This window comes from Triplophysa rosa, linkage group LG1 (assembly GCF_024868665.1).
Source record: "Triplophysa rosa linkage group LG1, Trosa_1v2, whole genome shotgun sequence".
NCBI classification, from domain to species: Eukaryota; Metazoa; Chordata; class Actinopteri; order Cypriniformes; family Nemacheilidae; genus Triplophysa; species Triplophysa rosa.
In genome coordinates, this window is record NC_079890.1 from 1,157,272 (window position 1) to 1,168,827 (window position 11,556).

Below are 11,556 nucleotides of genomic sequence, written 5' to 3' on the forward strand. Positions count from 1 at the left end.
TGAGGGAAACAATGGAAGCAATTGGAACAACATAAGGACAACAAAAAGCATAAGTGCATTAAAAAACTGGTCTCATATAGCCTATCACAGTATACAGAGCTAAGGTGTATTTTTTTAGAAAGAGTAGAAAAGAGATAGAAGTCAGAACTGATCAGTCAGGTGTTGACGGAAGAGATGTGTTTTCAGCCGATTCTTAAAGATGGCCACAGAATCTGCTGATCTTGTAGCAGCGGGCAGATCGTTCCATAAATGTGGAACCGATCCCGAGAAGGTTCGTGAGAGATTTTTTACCTTTTTGCGATGGCACCACAAGACATCGTTCGTTTGCAGAGCATAGGGATCTGGTATATAAGTCTGCATTAGTGAGTGAAGATAAGGGGGTGCCGAACCAGTGGTGGTCTTGTAGGCCAGGAGCAGAGTCTTGAATTTGATTCGAGCGACTATAGGGAGCCAATGTAACATAATGAAGAAAGGAGTGATGTGCGCTCTCTTCGGTTCATTGAAGACCACTCTTGCGGCCTTATTCTGGATCATCTTAAGAGGTTTGGTTGTGCAAGCATGAAGTCCAGCTAGTAGCGCATTGCAGTGGTCCAGTCTGGACAGAACAAGAGTCTGGACTAGGACTTGCGTAGCATGCTCGTATAGGAAAGGTCTAATTTTCCTATTATTGTAGAGAATGAATCTACAGGACCGGGTGGTGCTGGCAACATGATCAGTGAAGTTAAGCTGATCGTCGATCACCACTCCCAGGTTTCTGGCCGTTCTGGAAGATGTGATGGTTGATGAGCCTAGTTGAATGGAGAAGTTGTCATGAATCTTTGTGTCGGCTGGGATTACAAGCAGTTCTGTTTTAGCAAGGTTCACCTGCAGGTGATGGTCGTTCATCCAGAGCGAAATGTCGGCTAGGCATGCTGAAATGCGTGCAGAAACAGTCGGATCGTCAGGCTGAAATGACAGGTGGAGTTGTGTATCATCTGCAAAGCAGTGATAGGAAAAGCCATGTTTCCGAATGACAGAGCCTAGAGATGTCATGTATATAGAAAATAGCAACGGACCAAGCACTGTGCCCTGAGGCACCCCTGTGTCCAGATGTTGGGACTCAGAGACCTCTCCTCTCCAGGATACTCTAAATGACCTACCTGTGAGGTAAGACCTGAAGCATTGTAGCACCATTCCGGAGACACCCATAGCCTTGAGGGTCAACAGGAGTATGTGGTGGTTAATGGTGTCAAAGGCGGCAGATAGATCCAGTAGGATAAGTACAGATGAGTTAGAGGCAGCTCTTGCCAGTCTCAGGGCTTCAATGACTGAGAGCAGCGCAGTCTCAGTGGAATGACTGCTCTTGAAGCCAGACTGGTTGCTGTCCAGGAGGTTGTTCTGGGTGAGAAAGGATGAGAGCTGGTTACATACCACACGTTCAAGAGTTTTATCAATGTAGGGGAGGAGGGATACCGGTCTGTAGTTCTCTAACAGTGCAGGATTAAGAGTGGGTTTCTTCAGTAGCGGGGTAATACGGGCATATTTGAAGACTGTGGGAAGAGTGGTGAGTTGAGACGAGTTGATAATGTGGATCAGAGCGGGAACAACCGATGGAGAGATGGCCTGGAGGAGATGAGTGGGGATGAGATCTAGCAGGCAGGTAGTTGGGTGGTTAGAAGACATGACCTTGGAGACATCATCTTGAGATAGGAGAGAGAAAGAGGGGAACGACCATGTGTCGGGGGTTTGGGCGTGATCAAGAGGCGGCGGCACGGAGAACTGACTGCTGATGGTGGTGATTTTCTTTACGAAGAAAGTACGCACATTCACATACGCAAATTCATCAGCTGTTAAGTCGAATGGAGGTGAGGGGGCAGGCGGACAAAGAAGAGCAGAGAAGGTTTTAAAGAGAGTACGAGAGTCAGGCGAGTTGTTGATTTTAGCGTGGTAGTACTGGGTTTTTGCAGAGGAGACATCAGCAGAGAAAGAAGAGAGGAGAGACTGATAGAGACCGAGGTCAGTGGGTTCTTTAAATTTGCGCCACTTTCTCTCATCAGACCTGAGCGTGGCGCGATGCTCATGGAGAACATCAGGGGGTGCTAAAAGAGAAAGACCAGAGTGTTTAGCAATAGCTGTGATGAAATCTGCTTTGTTTACAGCAGATTGGCAGTTCCATAAACCAATGGGAAATGTAATTGTGGATGCTGAAAGGGTGGCAGATTATTAGCATTGCGTGGCCTTCTACGTGATACCGGTGATTTACGAGTTGTAGTGACAGTAGGGATTTGAAAGCACATAGTCAAAAGCGGAGAATAAGGAAATATACAAGATAGTTAAAAGAAGAGAACAAATATACTCAATACTCAAGTGCCTTGTCGGTGTCCTTGCTCGGTGGAGTCGCGCAGGTAGAGTCGATGATCTTTTCGGTCTATTTTTAGAACCATTTAGAACTTTTTTATTTAAGCCTAATTTGAAGTCTGCATATTAAATACCTTTTAACTGAAATATATCTTCGCTGTCGGACTGAAGTCACATATGGCCATTTTTGTTAGATTTTTTTCATAAATCATTACTGTTGTTCACCCTTCATGTTTGTCTGATTTGCACATATTAAAACAAATAAAGAGTATTCAATTATTGCTTGTCAACTTTGATTATTGATTAATTTCCTGTAAAGTGACAGTTTTTGAGATTCGAGATTTCAGTTCAACATGTAGTGACGATATGTAACATATAAATTATGTAGTTGTTTATAAATTATAGCATGTAAATTATGCATATAAATAACTATAAAGCATATAAATTATGTAGTTGTTTATAAATTATAGCATGTAAATTATGCATATAAATAACTATAAAGCATATAAATTATGTGGTTGTATTCGTTTGCGTTCAGGTATGTGAACATTTCACAGATGCGTACAGAAATACACAACACACTTGTGACTTGCATCTGGTTTTTATAGTAAATGTACAGTTGGATGTAATGTTGGCTGGATTGGTTCTTTAAAACTGTGAAAACATCACTGTAAATGTTTGCTTTTAATCTTTCTGTCGTTCTCCTCTGATTATAGTCTGGCAGGAATGACTTGTGTTCCTGAGTGTGCCAATGGGACTTATTTCAACCTGGAGGAAATGAAATGCAGCCTATGCCATGTCTCCTGCTCCACATGCACAGGTCTGATTCTATTCTATTCTATAATGTTCATTCTGTTCTGTTCATCTATTCTATTCTATTCTATAATGTTCATTCTGTTCTGTTCACCTATTCTATTCTATTCTATTCTATAGTGTTCATTCTGTTCTGTTCATCTATTCCATTCTATTCTATAATGTTCATTCTGTTCTGTTCATCTATTCTATTCTATTCTATTCTGTTCTATAATGTTCATTCTGTTCTGTTCATCTATTCTATTCTATTCTATAATGTTCATTCTGTTCTGTTCATCTATTCTATTCTATTCTATTCTATAATGTTCATTCTGTTCTGTTCATCTATTCTATTCTATTCTATAATGTTCATTCTGTTCTGTTCATCTATTCTATTCTATTCTATAATGTTCATTCTGTTCTGTTCATCTATTCTATTCTATTCTATAATGTTCATTCTGTTCTGTTCATCTATTCTATTCTATTCTATTCTATAATGTTCATTCTGTTCTGTTCATCTATTCTATTCTATTCTATAATGTTCATTCTGTTCTGTTCATCTATTCTATTCTATTCTATTCTATAATGTTCATTCTGTTCTGTTCATCTATTCTATTCTATTCTATAATGTTCATTCTGTTCTGTTCATCTATTCTATTCTATTCTATTCTATAATGTTCATTCTGTTCTGTTCATCTATTCTATTCTATTCTATAATGTTCATTCTGTTCTGTTCATCTATTCTATTCTATTCTATTCTATAATGTTCATTCTGTTCTGTTCATCTATTCTATTCTATTGTATTTCCATTAATTGTACCTAAATGCATTCTACTGTATGACTTACAAACGGCAGTTTCAAGCGTGACGACCACATGAAATAGGATTGATTGGCATCAGCAGTAATAACAGCATCTGCAAAACAAGAAACAGTTTGTATGTGCATTTGATGTTTTTGTTCTTGTTTAGTCTTGTTTTGATCCTTCTGTTCTTATTATGAATTCAGAGCAGAATCAAACTGAAGTCACAAACAGATGAAATATGGTGAATTCAGAAGCCGACAAATGAACAGATTGCAGAACACAACGTTTGCCAGACATCCCCATCACCGGGGCAGAACCAATTCAGATGGAGAGACTCAAACGTAAAGTGATTATATTGTTTTCAGGAGTCTTTCTGCTCAGCCGTAGAAGTTAATTAATTTACTTCATTATAGCTCACACTTACCAGAGACGCTGTTTGCTTTCAAACTCCTCTGATGCGTGGAGAGCTGATGATACAGACACGATGGGAAATCAATGGACAGATTAACACGTGAAACACATGAAAAGAAAGCTTTTCGGTGAAAGGTGAACTCTTCCAAAACACTGACCCAAAGCACCTGTCCATTATTCTAAATGAAAATCTCTCATTGCATTATCTACTGTTGTTAGAAGGCACTTGCAGTATGACACCAGGTTTCAGAACAGAGTCGTGATTCTTTGTGTCAGTAGTTTTGAAAGCACATATTAGTCTGTTAAATGGTGCGGGAACGAACACCTTTGAACCTTGAAAGGAATTCACATTATTGTGCTGTAGATGTGATTTTCTCTCAGTCAACAGATGAAAGATCAATTCTCACAATTTGGTAGTAATCTAAGAGGTGAACGCATCACAGGAAAGAAACCTGGAAGCGAGTGGGAAGGGTCGCCTCGCTGAACCCAATACATTGAAATCCCTCTGGATGTTCTGAGTCATGATATAAAGTTTAATGTTGTGCCTTTTTACGTTTGCCTCGGGCCAAAGCCATTAAAACCTAAATAGTGAAAGCGTTTCCAGATGCATCATTAGAGTAATGTGTGTGCGTTGTGTTGACAGGGCCGGGGATGGAGGAGTGCATTCAGTGTGCCACTGATTTCTTACAGCAGGAGTGGCGCTGCGTTCGCACCTGTTCCCCCGGATACTACAGAGGAGAATCCACGGGATACTCACCACGCATGTGCCGCAAGTGAGTCTTTTTATTTACTTCTCCATCATTATAGGTTTGGTCTTTGACACCAACAGGGTATAGATAAAGAAAATATGAATGAATGGACAGAAGACCGGCCAAGATTTGAGAAGCATTTGTGTTTTGTTGGTGACTTCAGCTAATTGTTTTTCGTATCTCGGGGTAAACACGTTCTCACTCCCGACTCGTCACATATAGGCGTTCGGGCAGCGCCCCATGGCATCGCTGTTTAACACGCGGGGTGCCCCTTTGTCGTCGGTTTTCGACGTACGGGGTACTCCGTTGCTTTCCATTAGAAACCATCGGCGTCAACACGCAGACGTAATTGACACGCAGATTTTACCGTTATGAAATTATATATTGGGGTGTCATTTTGTAATGAGGGCATGTGTTGGGGTTTGATTTTCAATTTAACAGCCAGGATAATTGTGTTCAGTGTTAACGGTTTATTTATCGTAGAATAAAAGACACAAGATAGAAGCAGTCACAATGTCGTTCAAAAAAGCCAAACGATCGATTTGTACGAGGAACAGATGCGAAACCGAAAATCTCAGAAAAGGTGAACACAGATGTTCAAAAACCGCCGGCAGAAGAAGCGTTACGACAGCTTCGTTTGTGCAATAGCATTGGGTCTCGTGAACGATGGCGTCATTACGTCTCTTTTGAATGCAAAACGGTATTCGCTCACACGATCGACTGTGTCATGCTAATGTTCCGGTCTATGTTTGAACAAGCTGACTGCGCACGTTGACGGACGCAGAGTTCATCATATAGAGTTATCGTACGGCTTCGGTTCAAAAGGTCTGCGACGCGAGTATGTCATACTTTATACTGTTTTTTGGTCAGTTTGTGCAATAAACACCTGTTCCTGTACTTTTATTTGCGTGTTGTGTTGGTTGAGAAGTGATTAGGTTTAGGGTGGGGTTTTATGCTCCACAATATCTTTAAAACCATAAATATTTATGAAACAAATTCTATTTTTACAAATGCAATGAATGAAACGCGAAATGTAACGCCTCTTACCATATTTGGAACATCAGGTTCCTCTTCAATTGTACTGACAGGTACGCCCACCTTACTTGTGTATACATTTGGGCGGTCTTAGTCAAATCAGACCACCAACTGACGTAGATTTGTGGGGGTGTGGCTACACGAGGTGTTTCAGGCAGGTCTGGGTGAGCATTCGCTTTTACATAGAATGACTCTTTTGTTCCCACACTTTCATTTCTGCAATTATACACGTCTAATACATGCATGAGCGACTTATAACACACCAGAGACACAGAAAAACTCGTGTTGACGCCATATGACCCCTTTAACATCTGATCATAAGATGAAAATGTCATCCTCACTTCTTCTGTGACCACTTGTGCTTGGATTACAAATTCGTTGAGTTCGCAGTTTGATTTCTTATAAAAACGCACAGAATTTTAAAGTCTTGTTTAAGTGCAGTTGCTTGTTTAAGTGACATTTGAAATGCAACTAAAATTAAAAATCTAAAAAAGACTGCATTTTCATGGACTGAACCCTGGGAAGCAGCTAGCACATCCTAGCATAGCATTCTGAATATGTACGATATGATCATGTAGGATAAAAAACTGTTTTTATGTTCGTATTTTTAAGTAAACCACTTGCTTTGTGGATACTAGCAAATAAAAGCGAACAGATGAACGCAGGAGCGAATCTTTCCGGCTGTGTGAGAGATTTACTGTAGATGTCTATAATGTGGGGAGAGGAACGCCGCCTCTGCACTCCACAGTTTCTAATGCCGGGCTCTTTTGCTTTATGAACGCTGTCTAAAGCAAATAGAGGCTTTTATTAAGGTCACGGATGGTGGTTGCGGTAAGAATGAGAGCGAGCGACTGAAGTTCACTGGAGGCAAATAAAGCAGACAGTCATTAAACGGAAGAAAAGTGTGACCCTGAGGGTAAGCCATCCTGAATGAAGGACTTTCTGTTTGAACATACGGACACGTATGATAAATACTGTACAAGTGCCCTGAGGTCACACAGAAAATGCCATGGACTGAACATCAGTGTGATGGATGAGGATACAGCTTTTTGCCCTCATATTTGAAATAATAGTTAACCGTCTCTCTCGAATTTAAAACAAAAGTATTTATTCTTAAATCTTTATTATCTTGACTACACTTAAATGTTTTCGGATTGTTTTCCTCTGAATATCTGTGGGATATATGGGACAGATTTACTAGCGCGCTCTAAACCAGGTTCAGCTCCATAAACGTGGCTCCAATTTATGGCACAATATGACTCATGTCACCTTTCGTTCTCAGTTAAAGGCAGATTTAGAAAAAAACAGCTGCGAGGAGTGACAATGGCATTACAGTTCTTCCCAGAATGCATTGCAGCAGTTGCTAGAGCTTATAAAGATTATAGACAAGTGCTTTGTGAGCACGAATAAACAGATACTGTATCAAATTCAGTTTTTATCGAAAATAAGGTTGTGTGTACTGCATTCCTGGTCAAATCTGATCTGTACTGAGTATTATATACTAATATTTCAATAGTAATGCATTTACATAGTTTTTATTTTAATCTTATTTTATTTTATGCTCATCAACATTTTTGTTAACCTTTTTATTCTTTAGCATAATGACAAAACCAGTCATAAGTCACACGGATTTGAAGCCAACGAAACATTGTATGACTCAAAATTATCGATTTTTCTTTTATGTCAAAAATCATTATCATAAATATATCAAAACTTTATTTTTGTGAGTAATGTGCTATGCTAAGGACTTCATTTGGACAACTTTAAAGGCGATTTTTTTTAATGAGTTTTGAATGGTTGTATCTCGGCCAAACCGTGTCCTATCCTAACAAACCATACATCAATGGAAAGCTTATTTATTTATCTTTCATATGATGTATACATCTCAATTTTGATAAATAGACCTATTTCACAGCGTGACGTGTACAAACCGGAAGTAGGGGAAACGCTTGTCCGGTCAATGCTCTAGCTGCGTTCACTACACAGAACAGTTGCGGAGACCAGAAGAAGTTAGGCATGTAGCGCTCCCTTTATGCTGATTGGTCTAACATATATCAGACCTTGATAATAAATAAATCGCTCAAAAAACAATGTTTGTTTTCCCTATTTGTACATCTCACAGTAAACCATGAATAAACCGGACAACATATGCTACTTTTGTTTTTGGTAAATAAACTTAATGCCTGTGAGAAAACTAGCTGAATGAATGAATGGCTATGGCAGCAGTGCGGCCGGAAAAAGGTTTTCCCTACTTCCGGTCTCTGTCGCCATTTTGTGAAATAGGCGAATTGACACATGAGACTGGGTTTGTTGTCCAGGGTCACATTTCTATGTAACACAGTGTAACAATGTTTCGCCCGACCTTTTTATAGTTCTTGTACAATTGCGTGGTGCTAATTGTTGCGCAAATTTTTATTTTCATGTAGCATCAGTGTTTTGGTGTATATTTAGCTCAAGTTAATGTTGAGCTTATATCATTAATTACGATATGTCGGAATATTGCAAATAAACACTTTACAAATTTTCACATAATTTAAAAACTATTTTTCAATTGTCACTGTCAAAAAATTCTAGAAATGTCTGTAGCACAGTGAAGGTGGGATGAAGCGATGATGGGTGACTACGTCTGGAACTTGGTTCGTGAGGACAGTATTAGTCATAATAAACGATCAAATGTACACTTCTGTAGTTTTGGACGACTCATTTTTAGTAACTGTTGCGTTAAACTGTTGTGTTGAGCTCAGTGTTATGCCAGTACCTTGTCATTTCTGCGTACGAGTATTAATACCGAAATGTATAAAAGTGTGAAAATAGTACCGTCGATGGGAAAAAAAAAAAATGTGATTTTCGTATTCAGCAAACAGTAAAATTAAAGCAAAACAACCTTTTAAAATGATTTCTTTTGGTTTTCTAATTCTTTATTGCTAATTGTTTATATACTTATATGTCTGAAGATGTGGATCAGGTTGACATTGAAATACACAGAAATAAGTTTTTTACAGTTTGTGACTAATAAAGCTCAAATCTTGATCTTCATCCTGCCTCCCTTGTGTGTTTTTGTTTTATTAAACAGCGTGAATACAATGTGTCCTTTATATTTTCGAGGATTCTTGTGTGACGATGTCTGTGTGTATTTTTTCTGATTGTCAGATGTGAGGAGAACTACCTGAGCTGTCAGGGTCCTGGTACGAGTTGCACGCAGTGTAAGGATGGATACAGTCTCGTCAGCCGGACGTGCATCATGAACTCCACCTGTAACAACGGTACGTTCCTTCGCTTTATTTGTACGTATGGGAATCACAAATCATTCAGAACCATCCTAAAGGCTTGTTCAGAACGAGGGTTACAAAACAAAATCGTTCTAAATTTAAAGGGACAGTTCACACAAAAATATAAATTCGGTCATTATTTAGTCACACTCACCTCATTTCACGATTTTTCTTCCACAGAACACAAAAAATATATATATTTTGAAGAACATTGGTAACCGAACAACGGCGGCACCCATTCACCAATGGAAATCAATGGGTGCCGCCGTTCTCAGATGTCATCTGGAGTGTATTGAAAACAAAATAATTGGCAAGGGTTCAGAAAAAGCGAAACTACAGTGCCGCATCAAATTCTGCTTCGGCTTTCAAATTGAAAGGTTTTACTGGACTTTCAGATCTTCTCTCTCAAACACAGATTCTTACACAACTCACAGCTGGAAACTATAAACGCTGATGGTTGGAGAGCGAGAGAACACAATGAGTAGATAGATTTCAGACCACAGTGACGTAAAGGATAAAAGATGAAAGTGGTACGGCTCAAACGTGACTGACAGACTGGAAAACAATGATTATAACGTGAGTGTAGCTTCAGAAAGATTTGGCACCAAGGCTGCAGGACGCCAGCGTCTAAAACTTCATGTTGTTTTAAATTTGACAGCATTAGCTCTCTTAGCATTTCTAATCGGTTTATTTCTCTCCGTCTCACTTTCAGCGGATGAAGTGTTCTGCGAGATGGTCAAGTCGAATCGGTTATGTGAGAAGAAACTCTTCCGTCAGTTCTGCTGCAGGACATGTCTGATGACCGCCGGATGAAAGAACCATTGGAGTGACCTCCTCTCTCTCTCTCTCTTCTGTTGTATTCTCTAATGTACATCATAAGCTAGTTATACTGTGATAGGAATGAAAAATCATTATTCTCATTGTAAGAAAACCCCATTAGGGTGCTGATTTAAACCAGATCTATTTTTAAGATTCTCTGTTTTTAAACATGCAGTACATGTATAAATGATATATATATATTCAAAGGCATCACTATGAAACCGATCTTATAATATGATGAGCACACTGTATGTGATGGAAAGCATCTGGAGCGCTGATTTCCAGAGACACAGATTCATTGGATGGATGTTGTCTGAAGTGGTGGTTGGGATGAATTGGAATGTTAAGAGAGACTGACTTTGTGAGGCTGGTTTGACATGTAACTCTGAACGTTCTGTACATTTACGTTATTTGAAGGTGGAACAGGTACACCAGTGATATATAAATCACTTATATCACTTTCTTTGTCGTCTGTTTTTCTTTCTTTTTTTCTTAAAGGCGGGGTAACCGATTTCCGAATTACGCTTTAGACAACTGAGTCGGGCCGAGTACCAAAACAACCTTGCAGCCAATCAGCAGTAAGGTTCACAGTGCACAGGACGGACATTAGCCGAGCCAAGCGCTGACCAAAGCGAAAGATGGGGGTAGGGGTGTGTTTGTTTTGGTGATTTGAACATCATCAACGGCTAAGAGAAATCGGACACCCCGCCTTTAAGTAACTTTTAAACAGCACCTACACTGCAAGACCTAAAGCACAGATGCAATATCTTGACACACATCTGATTTTTTATATGTTTACGGATTGTGTATATTAAAACCTCATCAAGTTTACTGATATGCGCACACAAACCCACATGGTGTTGCAAGATTTGTAGTTTTTATTATTTTTTATCTCTGAGAACAAATTAATGCATCGTGACATCGTGGTTATAGGTACACTGTAAATGGGGCGCCAGAAAACATCGTAAAATAATATTTATGTATAATAAAAGGTACGTTTTTCATGTTATTTTACAACCGACATGTAAATTTGCAGTCTGACGCATTTCAAAAATACCTGAAACTCCAAGTAGTGATCGCTGCAGCCCGAAGAACTGCGGGTGGGAGGAGCCTTCGCCACAAACTGCAAGTGGGAGGAGCTTAGGCCGCAAGTAGGCTGGATTTTCACACAGTGATTGAGGATGGCAGGACTTAGAGACAGTATGGCAAAATGCATCAAATGAATATACCATAAAACCAAAACAAAAAATGAAGCCTTTTATGAACAAAGCATGTTTTAGTCCACCGAAATTTCAATGCAACGTGAAGTTACGGCCAGCACGGCATAACAAAAGTTTCAACA

The 11,556-nt window shown here is 39.4% G+C and overlaps 1 protein-coding gene across 2 annotated transcripts in view; it reads left to right on the forward strand.

Annotated features, from left to right (window-relative positions):
- pcsk6 (proprotein convertase subtilisin/kexin type 6) overlaps positions 1 to 10,675 on the forward strand; it is a 46,044-nt gene extending 35,369 nt beyond the window's left edge. Inside the window, exons 16-19 of one of the 2 annotated variants that reach the window (XM_057330319.1) lie at positions 3,054 to 3,157; positions 4,986 to 5,115; positions 9,277 to 9,389; positions 10,108 to 10,675. In XM_057330319.1, coding sequence (XP_057186302.1) covers positions 3,054 to 3,157; positions 4,986 to 5,115; positions 9,277 to 9,389; positions 10,108 to 10,208 — 448 coding nt within the window. In that variant the 3' untranslated portion in view covers positions 10,209 to 10,675. The remainder of the gene's footprint in view (positions 1 to 3,053; positions 3,158 to 4,985; positions 5,116 to 9,276; positions 9,390 to 10,107) is intronic. The other variant, XM_057330310.1, reaches the window with a different exon arrangement.
- The last annotated feature ends 881 nt before the right edge of the window (positions 10,676 to 11,556 follow it).